The sequence below is a fragment of the Hemitrygon akajei genome, chromosome 1 (genome assembly GCF_048418815.1).
Source record: "Hemitrygon akajei chromosome 1, sHemAka1.3, whole genome shotgun sequence".
In the NCBI taxonomy this organism is placed as follows: domain Eukaryota; kingdom Metazoa; phylum Chordata; class Chondrichthyes; order Myliobatiformes; family Dasyatidae; genus Hemitrygon; species Hemitrygon akajei.
This window is the reverse complement of record NC_133124.1, coordinates 506665-524876: the sequence shown is the minus strand read 5'-3', so window position 1 is coordinate 524876 and position 18212 is coordinate 506665. Positions and strand designations below refer to the sequence as shown.

Genomic DNA, 18212 nt, shown 5'->3' with positions numbered 1-18212 from the left:
TGAAATAAACTTGTCTGAAATCCCAGCTAGAGTTTACCAGAAGGTATGTGGGAGACTCTGAAATCCCCTGGAAGAAGGTTTTATGGTCTGATGAAACCAAAATTGAGCTTTTTGGCCATCAGACTAAATGCCATGTTTGGTGTAAGTCAAACACCACAGATGATCAAAAATGCACCATCCCCATGGTGTTGACTGCATCATGCTGTGGGGATACTTCACTACAGCTAGCCCTGGAAGGCTTGAGAAGGGAGAGGATAAAACTGAATTCAGCAAAATATAGGGAAATCCTGGAGGAAAACCTGTTGCAGTCTGCAAGAGAACTGTGCCTTGGGAAAAGATTTGTTTTCCAACAAAATAATGACCTCAAGCATAAAGCCAAAGCTACATAGGAATGGGTTAAAAACAACAAAGTTAATGTTCTGGAGTGGCCACGTCAGAGTCCAGACTGCAATCCAATTGAGAATTTGTGGCTGGACTGAAAAAGACTGTTCACTCATGATCCCTATACAATCTGACAGAGCTTGAACAGTTTTGTAAAGAAGAATGGGGAAAAATTGCAGTGTCCAGATGTGCAAAGCTGATAGAGGCCTATCCACAAAGACTCAAGGCTGTAATTGCTGCCAAAGGTGCATCAATTAAATACTGACTTGAAGGGGGTGAGAAATTATGCAATCATTTATTTTGTTTAACAATTGTAATAACTTAGACCAATTTGAAGAAATTTGTTTTCATTTTAACATGAAAGTCTTTTTTTGTTGATCAGTGTCAAAAAAGCTAAATTACATCCACTGTAATGCAATACTGTAAAACAAAACATGAAAAACATGAATACTTTGAAGCGGGGGTGAATACTTTTTGTAGGCACTTTTTATAGGAGAGTTTTAAATTGGAATAGGGCAGATTATGAGGGTATTAGGGTGTTAATTGGGTACACCTTTTCTCTAAAGGCTGATTTATACTTGTGCATGCAGGCTACACCACAGCCTACGCCGTAGCCCTAATTTTCACTTTTGCGTTGCTCTTCGCCATAGTGAGCATGTATTGGTGTGCGCCAAAACACTAGTTGGCAGTGGGGTTTCTTTGCCACAGGTAGATTTGACGATTTGGTTCATCTATTTCGCATGTACAGACATGGCAAAAAAGAAGCAACCTGAAATGCAATGCTACCAAGCAGACCAATCACAGTTGTTGCGGTCTGTGTCGCCGTGACGCTCGAGTGAGTTTTTTGGGGAGGTGCACGTCACTCTATGGTGTAGGGTACAGGGTACCTATAGCGTACATGTGACGCATAAGTATAAATCAAGCTTTAAGTCCACATCAGACATGTGAATGGTGTTTAAAGGTCAATTGCACAGAGTTCAGGAACAGCATGTCCCTGGTAGAAGGAAGAATGGATGATAAGAGAACTTTGTATGTCCAGAGAGGTGATGCATTTAGTCAAGAAGAAAAGGGAAAAGTATTTAAAGCTTCAGAAGTTAGGATCAAATGGAGCACATGAGGATTATAAAGAAGCTAGAAAGAAGGAAAAGGAATTAGGAAAGCAATGAAAAGTCCTTGACAAATAGGATTAAGGTGAAATCTAAGGCATTTTATACATAAACCAAGAGCAAGAGGATAACAAGGGAGAGGGTAGGGCTGCTGAAGGGTAAAGAGGGGGAACATTAGTTTGCATGTGGAGTATATGAGTGAGGTATTTACTTTGCTTCAGTATTTACCAAGGACAGGAACATAGAAAACCTACAGCACAATACAGCACAATAGTCAAACCTTTAATTTCTTCAAAGTGGATGACAATACACTTCTAGACACTGTATTCTACCTGTCATTTCTTTGCCCATTCTGCTAATTTGTCTGTAGCCCCTCTACTTCTCAAAACTACCTGCCCCTCCACCTCATCTTCATATTGTCTGCAAACTTTGCAACAAAGCCATCAATTCCATCATCCAAATTATTGACATGTAATGTAAAAAGAATTGGTCCCAACACAGACCCTTGTGGAACACCACTGGTCAGCAGCAGCCAACCAGAAATTGCTCCCTTTATTCCCACTCTTTGCCTCCTGCCAATCAGCCAAGGCTTTATTCATGCTAAAATCTTTCCTATAATACAATGGGCTTGTAGCTTGTTAAGCAACCTTGTGTGGCACCTTGTTTTAAAGGCCTTCAGAAAATCCAAGTACACAACATCAACCAATGCGCCTTTGTCTATCCTATTTGCTATTTCTTTTAAGAATTCCAACAGATTTGTCCGGCAAGCACACTTTACTCTTTGTATCAAACCAGGTGTAAAAGACATTCAGCCTGTCGGAGAGAGGCGTCCTGGTCGCTGATGCACAGGATAGACTTGTAGATAGATAGATAGATAGATAGATACTTTATTCATCCCCATGGGGAAATTCAACTTTTTTTCCAATGTCCCATACACTTGTTGTAGCAAAACTAATTACATACAATACTTAACTCAGTAAAAAATATGATATGCATCTAAATCACTATCTCAAAAAGCATTAATAATAGCTTTTAAAAAGTTCTTAAGTCCTGGCGGTTGAATTGTAAAGCCTAATGGCATTGGGGAGTATTGACCTCTTCATCCTGTCTGAGGAGCATTGCATCGATAGTAACCTGTCGCTGAAACTGCTTCTCTGTCTCTGGATGGTGCTATGTAGAGGATGTTCAGAGTTTTCCATAATTGACCGTAGCCTACTCAGCGCCCTTCGCTCAGCTACCGATGTTAAACTCTCCAGTACTTTGCCCACGACAGAGCCCGCCTTCCTTACCAGCTTATTAAGACGTGAGGCGTCCCTCTTCTTAATGCTTCCTCCCCAACACGAAGAAGAGGGCGCTCTCCTATAGAACCCTAATCCTATGGATGTATGAAGACATAGATTTCTGTGTCAGTATGGCACAGGGTGAAGATTGTGAGAACCTATAACTTGTTGACTAGGATTGGTAGATCATGGAAGGTTAATTCAGTCACAAATAAGAGAAAATTTACAGATGCTGGAATTCCAAGCAACACACACAAAATGCTGGAGGAACTCAGCAAGCCCATCTGTTTCAAGATATTTGAACTCAAATTTCAAACAGGCATTTACTGACAATTACTTTTAATTGAACTTTACAGATTATCTTAAACCCCGAATACAGACTTTCTCTTTGTTATTTGAACAATAAAAGCCACAATGGGAAAAGTGGAATTACAAGGGCCAGAAGATGTAGAAACAGAATTAGACCATTTGGCCCATGGAGACTGCTCCACCATTCAAACATGACTGATTCTTTTTTTCCCCTCCTCAACCCCATTCGATGGCCTTCTCCCCGTCACCTTTGATGCCTTATCCAATCAAGAACCTGTTAATCTCTGCCTTAAATACACTCAACGACTTGGTATCCACAGCTGCCTGTGGTAACATATTCCACAAATTCACCACTCTCTAGCTAAAGAAATTTCTCTGCATGTCTGTTTTAAATGGGCGCCCTCTACCCTGAGGCTGTGCCCTCTTGTCCTAGACTCCCCCAACATGGGAACCATCCTTTCCACATCTACTTTATCTAGGCCTTTCGGCATTTGAAGGGTTTTAATGATGCCTCCCTTATCCTTCTAAATTTGAGTGAGATACAGACCCAGAGCTATCAAACGTTCCTCGTATGATAACCCTTGGAATCATTCTCTGACACCTCTATAATGACAGCACATCTTTTCTTAGATGAGGAATCCAAAACTGTTCACAGTATTCAAGGTGGGACCTCACCAGTGCCTTATAAAGCCTCAACATCACATCCCTGCTCTCTTATATTCTAGAATTCTAGAAATGAATGCTAACATTCTATTTGCCTTCCTCACCACAGACTCAACCTGCAAGTTAACCTACAGAAGGGCTCCAAACTCTCTCTGCATCTCAGATTTTTGGATTTTCTCGCTGTTTAGAAAATAGTCTGTGCATTTATTTCTACTACCAAACTGACCATGCATTTTCCAATGTTGTATTTCATCTGCCACTTTCTTACCCATTCTGCTAATCTAAGGCTACGTCCACACTACACCAGATAAATCCATAACCGAAGCTTTTTCTCTTCGTTTTTACCCTCCATCCACACTAAAACAGCATTTTCGTCCCTGGAAAATGGAGATTTTCAGAAATGCTCTCCAGAGTGTGTAATTTTGAAAACGCCACTTGGCTGGAGCAGTGTGGACAGGGTAACTAGGAGGGCTGGAATGGCCTGTTTCCGTGCTGTGATTGTTATATGGTTATAAACCTAAAAATGCTGTCGTGATGTGCCGGAACAGATGGTGACAGCAGCGCACCATTTCATTGTTTTCTTGAATGCAACCTAACAATTTCAGAACAGACAGCAACGAGACTGAAGCCAGAAGAGTTAGAAATGTACTCACTAAATACTTTGACCCATAACTTACTGAATAAATAAGTATACTCACTTTGCCCTGTTTTCTGTCCTTGCTCGTATGAAGGTGGTTTACCTATTTATGCAAGTGCTTCTGTGACAATAGATGTGTAACAGCCTAATGTAACATTGTATGGAGATACAAGATAACACTGATGCAGACATGTTTTATACATTTAATAAGGGGCTTTATTAATGCAACAGAGCTCGTCAGTTTTTCAAAATTCGTCATCAGCCGGGTCATACTGTCCGTGAACTCCCTGTCGGTTGCCTCCATACGCTCCAGTATTTGTTTTTATTTAGTTTTAAGTCCTCCTGCTTGAGAGCTAACAGCTGTCCGTCATTTAAGTTTTTCTAGTCTGTAACTGAACAAACGCGCACCAAGTCTTTCACGGCGAGATTTGACACCAAACGTGTCACCTGTTTTCGGTAGATGTGTCCTGCGCACGCGCGGTAGGAGATTCGCCGAAATATCCATTTTAATGTGGACGGAGGTATTTTTAAAAACGCCTGGTGTGAACACCTATCAATTTTACAAGAAACTGGCGTTTTAAAAATTATCCGGTCTAGTATGGACGTAGCCTAAGTCTTTCTGCAGCCTACCTGTTTCTTCAACACTACCTGCCTCTTCATCAACCTTCATATCATCTGCAAACTTGGTAACAAAGCCATCAGGTCCATCGTCTAAATCATTGATGTACAGCATGAAAAGAAGTGGTCCTAACATCGACCCCTTTGGAACACTAGTAGTTACTGGCAGCCAAGCAGACAAAGATCCTTTTTTTCCTACTTGCTGCCTCCTACCAATCAGCCAATGCTCTAACCATATTAGTAACTTTCCTGTAATACCATGGGCTCTTAATTTGGTAAGCAGCCTTGTGTGTGGCACCTTGTCAAAGGCCTTCTGAAAGTCCAAGTATACAATATCCACTGAACCCCCTTTATCTATCTCCTCAAAGAATTCATGTAGGTTCGACAGCCAAGAAGGAAACCATGCTGACTTTGTACTATCTTGTCCTGTGTCACCAAGTACTTCATAACCTCATCCTTAACAATTGACTCCAACGTCTTCCCAACCACTGAGGTCAGGCTAACTTTTCCTTTTTGCTGTCTTTAGGTTATCATTTAGTTCGTCGTACTGATTTAGTTCATCTGCCATCTCCTTATCCCCCGTTATTATTTCTTTGCCCTCATTTTCTAGCAGTCCCATTTCTTTTTCTTTACATTCTTGAAAAAGCTTTTACTGTTCACTTTGATATTGTTTGCTAGTTTGCTTTCATATTTTAGGCATTTGACAAGGTACCCCATGCAAGGCTTATTGAGAAAGTAAGGAGGCATGGGATCAAGGGAACATTGCTTTGTGGATCCAGAAGTGGCTTGCTGACAGAAGGCAAAGCGAGGTTGTAGATGGGTGATATTCTGCATGGAGGTTGGAGACCAGTGGTGTGCCTCAGGGATCTGTTCTGGGACCCCTACACTTTGTGATTTTTTTTATAAATGACCTGGATGAGGAGATGGGAGGATAGGTCAGTAAATTTGCTGATGACACAAAGGTTGGGGGTGTTGTGGATAGTGTGGAGGGCTGTCAGAAGTTACAGCAAGACATTGATAGGATGCAAAACTGGGCTGAGAAGTGGCAGATGGAGTTCAACACAGATAAGTGTAAGGTGGTTCATTTTGGTATGTCAAATATGATGGCAGAATATAGTATTACAGTCGGCCCTCCTTATTCGCGGATTCTGCGTGCACGAATTCAACCAACCGCGGATCGCGAAAACCCGGAAGTACTGTTCCAGCACTTGTTGTTCGAGCATGTACAGACTTTTTTTCTTGTCATTATTCCCTAAACAATGCAGTATAACAACCATTTTACATAGCATTTACATTGTATTAGGTATAAGTAATCTAGAGATGATTTAAAGTATACAGGAGGATGTGCGTGGGTTATCATGGATCGGAATCGAAAAAAATCGTAAGTTCTCTTACTAAGTAAGTTGGACAGGTACATCTGATATTTAGCGTCAGTTAGTCAAACGTTTGTCTTAGTATATAGTATATATTTTACCTTTCTATGCATATAAAACACTTAGGAACTGATTAACTAATTAACACTTAAACTAATTTGCAAGGGGGATGGAACCCCCAATAGAGCAGTGAAAAAACTGCATGGAGTAAAGCCAGATCAAACATATAGAGAGGCTTTGAGGAAAGAGAAGCAGAATAAAGGGTGTAAAGGTAGTAAGGTAAAAGGGCTAAAGTGTGTGTACTACAATGCAAAAAGCATCAGGAACAAAGGTGATGAACTGAGAGCTTGGATACATACATGGAATTATGATGTAGTGGCCATTACAGAGACTTGACTGGCACTGGGGCAGGAATGGATTCTCCATATTCCTGGATTTCAGTGCTTTAAAAGGGATGGGGGGAAGGGGAGGAGGGGTGGCATTACTGATCAGGAATACTATTACAGCTACAGAAAGGGTGGGTAATGTAGCAGGATCCTCTTTTGAGTCAGTATGGGTGGAAGTCAGGAACAGGAAGGGAGCAGATACTCTACTGGGGGTATTCTATAAGGTCCCCTGGTAGCAGCAGAGATACCAAGGAGCAGATTGGGAGGCAGATTTTAGAAAGGTGCAAAAATAACAGGGTTGTTATCACGGGTGACTTTAACTTCCCTAATATTGATTGGCACCTGATTAGTTCCAAGGGTTTAGATGGGGCAGCAGAGTTTGTTAAGTGTGTCCAGGATGGATTCCTGTCACAGTACGTTGACAGGCTGACTAGGGGGAATGCCATACTAGATCTAGTATTAGGTAACGAACCGGGTCAGGTCATAGATCTGTCAGTGGATGAGCATCTGGGGGGGGGGGGGGGGGGGGACAGTGATCACTGCTCCCTGGTCTTTAGCATTATCATGGAAAAGGACAGAATCAGAGAGGACAGGAAAATTTTTAATTGGGAAAGGGCAAATTATGAGGCTATAAGGCTAGAACTTGTGGATGTGAATTGGGATGATGTTTTAATGTACTATGGATATGTGATGGATGTTAGGGATAAATTTGTCCCAGTGAGGAAGATAAAAAATGATAGGGTGAAGGAACCATGGGTGACAAGTGAAGTGGAAAATCTAGTCAGATGGAAGAAGGCAGCATACATGACGTTTAGGAAGCAAGGATCAGATGGGTCTATTGAGGAATATAGGGTAGCAAGAAAGGAGCTTAAGAACAGGCTGAGAAGAGCAAGAAGGGGGCATGAGAAGGCCTTAGGGAGTAGGGCAAAGGAAAACCCCAAGGCATTCTTCAATTATGTGAAGAACAAAAGGTTGACAGGAGTGAAGATAGGACCAATTAGAGATAAGGGTGCGAAGGTGTGCCTGGAGGCTGTGGAAGTGAGCGAGGTCCTCAATGAATACTTCTCTTTGGTATTCACCAAGGAGAGGGAACTTCATGACAGTGAGGACAATATGAGTGAGGTTGATGTTCTGGAGCATATTGATATTAAGGGAGAGGAGGTGTTGTAGATAGTGTAGAGGATTGTCGAAGATCGCAAAGAGACATTGATAGGATGCAGAAGTGGGCTGAGAAGTGGCAGATAGAGGTTAACCCAGAGATGTGTGAGGTGGTACATTTTGGAAGGACAAACTCCAAGGCAGAGTACAAAATAAATGGCAGGATACTTGGTAGTGTGGAGGAGCAGGGAGATCTGGGGGTACATGTCCATAGATCCCTGAAGGTTGCCTCACAAGTAGATAGGGTAGTTAAGAAAGCTTATGGGGTGTTAGCTTTCATAAGTCGAGGGATAGAGTTTAAGAGATGCGATGTAATGATGTAGCTCTATAAAACTCTGGTTAGGCCACACTTGGAGTACTGTGTCCAGTTCTGGTCACCTTTAAGGTAAGGGGAGGGAAGTTCAAGGAGGATATTAGAGGAAAGTTTTTCATTCAGAGAGTGGTTGGTGTGTGGAATGCACTGCTTGAGTCAGTGGTGGAGGCAGATACACTACTGAAGTTTAAGAGACTACTAGATAGGTATATGGAGGAAGTTAAGGTCGGGGGTTATATGGGATGTAGGGTTTGAGGTTCGGCACAGAATTGTGGGTTGAAGGGCCTGTAATGTGCTGTACTATTCTGTGTTCTATGTTCTGTGTATGTTTCAGCGCCGGGCTCGGGAATGGAAGTTCTTGGGACTCGGGACAGATCGCTCCCGAGTGTACTCTCCACTGTGCTGGGTCGATGTGGAGGATCAAAAACCCAAAAACCAATAATTAAACCACTGCGTTGCATAGTAATAATTGTAGTTTTCATCGGGGCAGGGCCTTTCTCATTTTATTCTTTAAAGTTGTTCCGGTCGTTGACCGACGTAGCTTAACGCTTTTCCAATGACTGATGGCATTTCACCTCTTCCCGATCGGTTTATTATTTCCGCTTTATTTTCAATCATGTTCGTGATTATTTTCGCGAACAGAAACACTGCAGATTCAGATCTCTACTGCTGGGTCCTAATGTCCACCGCATTGAGATAGGTTGAATAAGGGACTTGAGCATCTGCGAATTTTGGTATCTGCAAGGGGTCCCGGAACCAATCCACCGTGGATAAGGAGGGCCGACTGTAATGGTAAGACTTGGCAGTGTGGAGGATCGGGGGATCATAGGACACTCAAAGCAGCTGTGCAGGTTGACTCTGTGGTTAAGAAGGCATACAGTGCATTGGCCTTCATCAACCATGGGATTGGGTTTGAGCCAAGAGGTAATGTTGCAGCTATATAGGACCCTGGTCAGACCCCACTTGAAGTACTGCGCTCAGTTCTGGTTGCCTCACTACAGGAAGGATGTGGAAGCCATAGAAAGGGTGCAGAGGAGATTTACAAGGATGTTGCCTGAATTGGGGAGCATGTCTTTTGAGAATAGGTTGAGTGAACTTGGCCTTTTTCCCTTGGAGCGACGGAGGATGAGAGGTGGCCTAATAGAGCTGTATAAGATGATGAGAGGTATTGAATCAGAGGCTTTTCCCCAGGGCACAGTTTTAAGGTGCTTGGAAGTAGGTACAGAGATGTCAGGGCCGAAGTTTTTTTACTCGGAGTGGTGAGCGCGTGGAATGGGCTGCTGGCGACAGTGGTAGAGGCAGATCCAATGGGGTCTTTTAAGAGACTCCTGGACAGGTACATGGAGCTCAGTACAATAGAGGGCTATGGGTAACCCGAGGTAATTTCGAAGGTAAGGACATGTTTGGCACAGCTTTGTGGGCCAAAGGGCCTGTATTGTGCTGTAGGTTTTCTGTGTTTTTATGTTTCTATTTCATCTTTTAACTTCTAATGATCCTTTTAGTTCTCTGTAGGTTTTTTTTAAAGTTTCCAGTCGTCCAGTTTCCCACTAATATTTGCTTTGTGGTATGCCTTCTCTCTTGTTTTTACATTAGCTAATATGCACCATTTTGTGATAAAATAGCAATGCAGGGGAGCACTAAGACTTACTGCAAAAGGATGGAATTTGGAACAAAATATAAGTGAAAATACTGTTAGATCAACAATTGCTATCTTCATAATGTTTCAAGTTAGTGAATTGTTTTGGATGTTTCTTCAGGGCCATGTTTATGAGTGGATTAAGTGAAAGCAAACAGACACATGTTCATTTGCAAAATGTCCATGCACCGACACTTGAGATAATCATTGGATATGCATACACGGGTAACCTGATAATAAATGACAGCACTGTGGAGCAGCTCTATGAGACGTCATCTTTTCTGCAGGTAAGTATATTTCCTTATTCTTTCTCCTTGTTTGCGAGTTTTTCTTTTTCTTTTCCAATATTTTTATTGATTTCTTACAAAAAAGAATACAGAGTACAGGAGGATAGATATCATATAGCAACTACAATACATTTGAATTACACTTACAGTCTCATTACCCAATATTCATGTAAATTAAATTGAATTGTAATATTGAAAAGTAATAATTTTATTTTACACAAAAAATCAAAACCCGCAAGTTTTTTAAAGTGTGTTTAAAATGTTTCTACTGGTTTCCCCAACAGAGTATAAAGTAACATACTGAACATAAAGAACATTGCATTTGAGAATAAAAGCTTGCTTTCCCCAAATTTGACCTTTGTCACCGGTGCCCCATGCATGGAAGGCAGAGAGGAATGCCCTTTTTAAGCTTGTGGAAAGTATTTTTTAGAACTGGTGTTAGGACTACCATATTTTTAATGTTTTACTAACTCAGTCTACATTACCTGATCTCAAATTTACAGATATAGGCCACAATAGTAACATGGACAGGTATACAAAAGGTGTGAAATTTACACAACATGAAATGACTTGTTTCATTTATGAAGAATGTGAAGAGATTATATAAAATGGAACAGTTTTAGAGCAGCATAGGGATGGGCCCTCAAGTCTATGTGCTACTATGGTGCCAATTTAAATTTCCCATGAGTGATATGGATCACATGCAGGCAGATGTTAATGTGGCTGTCCAAATGTCTCTGCTTCCAACTCCCCCAGCAGCACAGTCCAGTCATCTAGCACTCAAATCTTCTTAAACCATTCACCTTTCACTTCACAGCTATGCCATCTCATATTTGACTTTTTCCATCCCAGAAAAAGGCTGCCTCTCTGTCCATACTTCTCAAATTTATCTACTTGAATCGGGTTGCCTCTTTTCCTCTGGCACACCACAGAAAACAGTCCACTTTCTCCTTATAGCTAATCTAGTCAGCTAACTGGTAATGGAATAGTTAGAAAGAAGGAGCCATGTAAAAGCTATGAAATGCAAATTTCAGTGTCAGTAAAAGTGGAAAACACTGCAAATGTTATAGATTGCTAATCCAGAGTAGATATGGCAATACAAAAAGTGAGTATCTGAAACAGCTGAATGTGAAGTCCTGCAGTCTAGGGCATGGTCGCAACTTGGTTGCTCTTCTCAAGTTTACAGTGGGCCTTGATGGAACATTGCAGGAGGCCACAGGTCAGACAGGGATTGGTATTAAAGTGACAGGCAGCTAGAAGTTGTGGGAACTCCTGTGGATTGTACCTAGGTGCACTACAAAGTTGTTAGCCAGTTTTCTGGCACATTTCCAATCCACACAAAAGCAAGATACTCAAAGTTGACTCAGGGGGTTGACTTAGATTCAATATAATAATGGAGAAGGATAGGACTGGACCCAGGGTTGAGATTTTTGATTGGAGAAAGGCTAACTTTGAGGAGATGCGAAGGGATTTAGAAGGAGTGGATTGGGACAATTTGTTTTATGGGAAGCATGTAATAGAGAAATGGAGGCCATTTAAAGGTGAAATTTTGAGGGTACAGAATCTTTGTGTTCCTGTTAGGTTGAAAGGAAAGGTTAAAAGTTTGAGAAAGCCATGGTTTTCTAGGGATAGTGGAAACTTTGTTCAGAAAAAGAGAGAGATCTACAATAAATATAGGCAGCATGGAGTAAATGAGGTGCTCGAGGAATATAAAGTATGTAAAAAGAATCTTAAAGAAATTAGAAAAGCTAAAAAAAGAAACGAGGTTGCTGTGGCAAGTAAGGTGAAAATAAATCCAAAGGATTTCTACAGTTATAATATTAGCAAAAGGATAGTGAGGGATAAAATTGGTCCTGTAGAGAATCAGAGTGGACAGCTATGTGTGGAGCCAAAAGAGATGGGGGAGATTTTGAACAATTTCTTTTCTTCGGTATTCACTAAGGAGAAGGATATTGAATTGTGTAAGGTAAGGGAAACGAGTAGGGAAGTTATGGAAACGATGATGATTAAAGAGGAGGAAGTGCTGGCGCTTTTAAGGAATATAAAAGTGGATAAATCTCCGGGTCCTGACAGGATATTCCCTAGGACCTTGAGGGAAGTTAGTGTAGAAATAGCAGGGGCTCTGACAGAAATATTTCAAATGTCATTAGAAACAGGGATGGTGCCGGAGGATTGGCGTATTGCTAATGTTCTTCCATTGTTTTAAAAGGGTTCTAGGAGTAAACCTAGCAATTATCGGCCTGTAGGTTTGACATCAGTGGTGGGTAAATTAATGGAAGGTATTCTTAGAGATGGTATATTTAATTATCTGGATAGACAGGGTCTGATTAGGAACAGTCAACATGGATTTGTGCGTGGAAGGTCATGTTTGACAAATCTTATTGAATTTTTTGAAGAGGTTACTAGGAAAGTTGTCGAGGGTAAAGCAGTGGATGTTGTCTATATGGACTTCAGTAAGGCCTTTGACAAGGTTCTGCATGGGAGGTTAGTTAGGAGGGTTCAATCTTTAGGTGTTAGTATTGAAGTCTTGAAATGGATTCAACAGTGGCTAGATGGGAGATGCCAGAGAGTAGTGGTGGATAACTGTCAGGTTGGAGGCCGGTGACTAGTGGTGTGCCTCAGGGATCTGTACTGAGTCCAATGTTGTTTGTCATTTACATTAATGATCTGGATGATGGGGTGGTAAATTGGATTAGTATGTATGCAGGTGATACTAAGGTAGGTGGCGTTGTGGATAATGAAGTAGGTTTTCAAAGCTTTCAGAGAGATTTAGGCCATTTAGAAGAGTGGGCTGAACGATGGCAGATGGAGTTTAATGCTGATAAGTGTGATGTGCTACATTTTGGTAGGAATAATCCAAATAGGACATACATGGTAAATGGTAGGGCATTGAAGAATGCAGTAGAACAGAGTGATCTAGGAATAATGGTGCATAATTCCCTGAAGGTGGAATCTCATGTGGATAGGGTGGTGAAGAAAGCTTTTGGTATGCTGGCCTTTATAAATCAGAGCATTGAGTATAGGAGTTGGGATGTAATGTTAAAATTGTACAAGGTATTGGTAAGGCCAAATTTGAAGTATTGTGTACAGTTCTGGTCACTGAATTATAGGAAAGATGTCAACAAAATAGAGAGAGTACAGAGGAGTTTTACTAGAATGTTACCTGGGTTTCAGCACCTAAGTTACAGGGAAAGGTTGTACAAGTTAGGTCTTTATTCTTTGGAGCGTAGAAGGTTGAGGGGGGACTTGATAGAGGTATTTAAAATTATGAGGGTGATAGATAGAGTTGACGTTGATAGGCTTTTTCCATTGCGAGTAGGGGAGATTCAAACAAGAGGACATGAGTTGAGAGGGGACAAAAGTTTAAGGGTAACATGAGGGGGAATTTCTTTATTCAGAGAGTCATAGCTGTGTGGAACGAACTTCCAGTGAAGTGGTAGAGGTAGGTTCGATATTGCCATTTAAAGTAAAATTGGATAGGTATATGGACAGGAAAGGAATGGAGGGTCATGGGCTGAGTGCAGGTCGGTGGGACTAGGTGAGAGTAAGAGTTCGGCACGGACTAGAAGGGCCGAGATGACCTGTTCCTGTGCTGTAATTGTTAGGTGGTTATATATGGTTATATGGAAAGGAGATAAGACCATAAGACCTTTCGGCCCATCGAGTCTGCTTTGCCATTTCATTATGTCTGATCCGTTTCCCCTCTCACGTCCAATTTCCTACCTTCTCCCTGTATCCCTTCATGCCTAACTAATCAAGAATTTATCAACCTCTACCTTACGTATACTTAGTGACTTGGCCTCCTTAGCCACCTGTGTCAACACATTCCACAGATACACCACAATCTGGCTAAAGAAATAACTCCTCCTCTCCGTTCTAAAAGGACGTCCCCTCTATTCTGAAGCTGTGTCCTCTGGTCCTAGATTCTCCCATCATCGGAAGCATCCTTTCCACATCCACTCTCATCAAGACCATACAAAATTTGATAGGTTTTTATTAGGTCATCCTTCATTCTTCTGAACTCCAGTGATTACAGGCCCAGAGCCATTAAATGCTCATCACATGACAAGCCGTTCAATTCTGGAATCATTTTCCTGAACCTCCTTTGAACCCTTTCCAATGCCAGCATATCCTTTCAAATATAAGGGGCCCAAAATGGCTCACGAGGTGTCACCAGTGCTTTATCAAGCCTCAACATTACATCCCTGCTTTTATATTCTAATCCTCTTGAAATGAATGCTAACATTGCATTTCCCTTCCTTTCCACAGACTCAACCTGCAAATTAACCTTTAGGGAAACCTGTACAAGAACTCCCAAGTCCCTTTGCGCCTCAGATTTTTGAATTTTCTCTACATTTAGAAAATAATCTACCCTTTTATTTCTTCTACCAAATTGCATGACTGTACACTTTTCAGCACTGTATTCCATCTTCCAATTCTTTGCCTATTTTTCTAATCTAAGTCCTTTTGTAGCTTCCCTATCTCCTCAGAACTACCTTCCTCTCTACCTATCATTGCATTGTCCACAAACTTTACAACAAAGCCATTAATTCTGTAATCCAAGACTTTGACATATAACGTAAAAATAAGTGGGTCCATCACTGACCCCTGTGAAATACCACTACTCGTCACCAGTAGCCAACCAAAAAAGGGTCTTTTTATTCCCAATCTTGGCCTCTTGCCAAACAGCAACTGCTCTATCCATGGTAGGATCTTTCCTGTAATACTATGGGCTCTTAAATGTTAAGCAGCTTCATGTGGCACCCAACACAACATCCACTGATTCTCCTTTGTCTATCCTAGTTGTTAATTCTTCAAAGAATTCCAACATGTTTGTCAGGCTAGATTTTCCCTTGAACAATTCATGTTAACTGAGGCCTATTTTATTACATGCCTCCAAGTACCCTGAGACTTCATCCTTAATATCCTTAACGGGGAAGTCAAAGCTATTGTAAAAGCAAAAGAAAGGGCATACAATGAAGCAAAGTTAGTGGGAAGATAGAGGATTGGGAAGTTTTTAAAACCTACAGAGAGCAACTAAAAAATCATTAGAAGGGAAAAGATGAATTATGAAAGCAAACTAGCAAATAATATCAAAGTGTTTTGTAAAATTTTTTCAAGTATGTTAAAAATAAAAGAGAAATGAGAGTGGATATAGGACTGCTAGAAAATCAGACAGGAAAAATAATAATGGAGGACAGGGAGATGGCTGATGTAACCATATAACAATTACAGCACGGAAACAGGCCATCTCATCCCTTCTAGTTCGTGCCGAACGCTTACTCTCACCTAGTCCCAATGGCCAGCACTCAGCCCATAACCCTCCATTCCTTTCCTGTCCATATACCTATCCAATTTTACTTTAAATAACAATACCGAACCTGCCTCTACCACTTCTACTGGAAGCTCGTTCCACACAGCTACCACTCTCTGAATAAAGAAATTCCCCCTCGTATTACCTTTAAACTTTTGCCCCCTAACTCTCAACTCATGTCCTCTTGTTTCAATCTCTCCCACTCAATGGAAAAAGTCTATCCACGTCAACTCTATCTATCGCTCTAATAATTTTAAATACCTCTATCAAGTCCCCCCTCCACCTTCTATGCTCCAAAGAATAAAGACCTAACTTGTTCACCCTTTCCCTATAACTTAGGTGCTGAAACCCAGGTAACATTCTAGTACATCTCTGTATTCTCTCTATTTTGCTGATATCTTTCCTATAATTCGGTGACCAGAACTGTACACAGTACTCCAAATTCGGCCTTACCAATGCCTTCTACAATTTTAACATTACATCCCAACTCCTATACTCAGTGCTCTGATTTATAAAGGCCAGCATACCAAAAGCATTCTTCACCACCCTATCCACATGAGATTCCACCTTCAGGGAACTATGCACCATTATTCCTAGATCACTCTGTTCTACTGCATTCTTCAATGCCCTACCATTTACCATGTATGTCCTATTTGGATTATTCGTACCAAAATGTAGCACCTCACACCTATCAGCATTAAACTCCATCTGCCATCTTTCAGCCCACTTTTCTGACTGGCCTAAATCTCTCTGCAAGCTTTGAAAACCTACTTCAGTATCCACAACACCACCTACTTTAATATCATCTGCATACTTACTAATCCAGTTTACCACCCCATCATCCAGATCACTAATGTAAATGACAAACAACATTGGACTCAGTACAGATCCCTGAGGCACACCACTAGTCACCAGCCTCCAATCTGACAAACAGTTATCCACCACTACTCTCTGGCATCTCCCATCCAGCCACTGTTGAATCCATTTTACTACTTCAATATTAATACCTAACAATTGAACCTTCCTAACTAACCTTCCGTGCGGAAACTTGTCAAAGGCCTTACTGAAGTCCATATAGACAACATCCACTGCTTTACTCTCGTCAACTTACCTGGTAACCTCTTCAAAATATTCAATAAGATTTGTCAAACATGACTTTCCACGCACAAATCCATGCTGACTGTTCCTAATCAGACCCTGTCTATCCAGATAATTATATATACCCTCTCTAAGAATACTTTCCATTAATTTACCCACCACTGACGTCAAACTGACAGGCATAACTATAATTGCTAGGTTTACTCTTAGAACCCTTTTTAAACAATGGAACCACATGAGCAATACGGCAATCCTGTGGCACCATTCCCGTTTCTAATGACATTTGAAATATTTCTGTCCGATCCCCTGCTATTTCTACACTAACTTCCCTCAAGATCCTAAGGAATATCCTGTCAGGATCCGGAGATTTATCCACTTTTATATTCCTTAAAAGCGCCAGTACTTCCTCTTCTTTAATCATTATAGTTTCCATAACTTCCCTACTTGTTGCCCTTACCTTATACAATTCAATATCCTTCTCCTTAGGGAATACCGAAGAAAAGAAATTGTTTCAAAATCTCCCCCATCTCTTTTGGCTCCAGACATAGCTGTCCACTCTGATTCTCTAAGGGACCAATTTTATCCCTCACTATCCTTTTGCTATTAATATAACTGTAGAAACCCTTTGGATTTATTTTCAGCTTACTTGCCAAAGCAACCTCATATCTTAGCTTTTCTAATTTCTTTCTTAAGATTCTTCTTACATTCTTTATATTCCTTGAGCACCTCATTTACTCCATGCTGCTTATACTGATTGTAGATATCTCTCTTTTACCTAACCAAGTTTCCAATATCCCTCGAAAACCATGGCTCTCTCAAACTTTTAACCTTTCAACCTAACAGGCGCATAAAGATTCTGTACTCTCAAAATTTCACCTTTAAATGACCTCCATTTCTCTATTACATGCTTCCCATAAAACAAACTGTCCCAATCCACTCCTTCTAAATCCTTTCGCATCTCCTCAAAGTTAGCCTTTCTCCAATCAAAAATCTCAACCCTGGGTCCAGTCCTATCCTTCTCCATAATTATATTGAAACTAATGATATCGTGATCACAGGACCCGAAGTGCTCCCCAACACATACCTCCATCACCTGTCCTATTTCATTCCCTAACAGAAGATCCAACACTGCCCCTTCTCCAGTCGGTACCTGTATGTATTGCTGCAAAAAAACTATCCTGCACACATTTTACAAACTCCAAGCCATCCATCCCTTTTACAGTATGGGCTTCCCAGTCTATGTGTGGAAGATTAAAATCTTCCACAATCACAACCCTGTGCATACTACAAATATCTGCTATCTCCTTGCAAATTTGCTCCTCCAATTCTCGCTCCCCATTAGGTGGCCTATAATACACCCCTATAAGTGTTACTACACCCTTCCCATTCCTCAGTTCCACCCAAATAGTCTCCCTAGACGAGCCCTCTAATCTATCCTGCCAGAGCACCGCTATAATATTTTCTCTGACAAGCAATGCAACACCTCCTCCTCTTGGCGCTCTGATTCTATCACACCTGGAGCAACAAAATCCAGGAATATTTAGTTGCCAGTCACACCCCTCCTGCAACCATGTTTCACTAATAGCTACATCATCATATTTCCAGGTATCAATCCATGCTCTAAGCTCATCCACCTTTCTTACAATGCTTCTA

General features: G+C 41.1%; 1 protein-coding gene across 1 annotated transcript in view; it reads left to right on the top strand.

Annotated features, from left to right (window-relative positions):
* Nucleotides 1-18212, top strand: part of kbtbd2 (kelch repeat and BTB (POZ) domain containing 2) — a 100394-nt gene that overhangs the window by 55861 nt on the left and 26321 nt on the right. The window contains exon 3 of the mRNA XM_073070858.1: nucleotides 9982-10147. Coding sequence (XP_072926959.1) covers nucleotides 9982-10147 — 166 coding nt within the window. The remainder of the gene's footprint in view (nucleotides 1-9981; nucleotides 10148-18212) is intronic.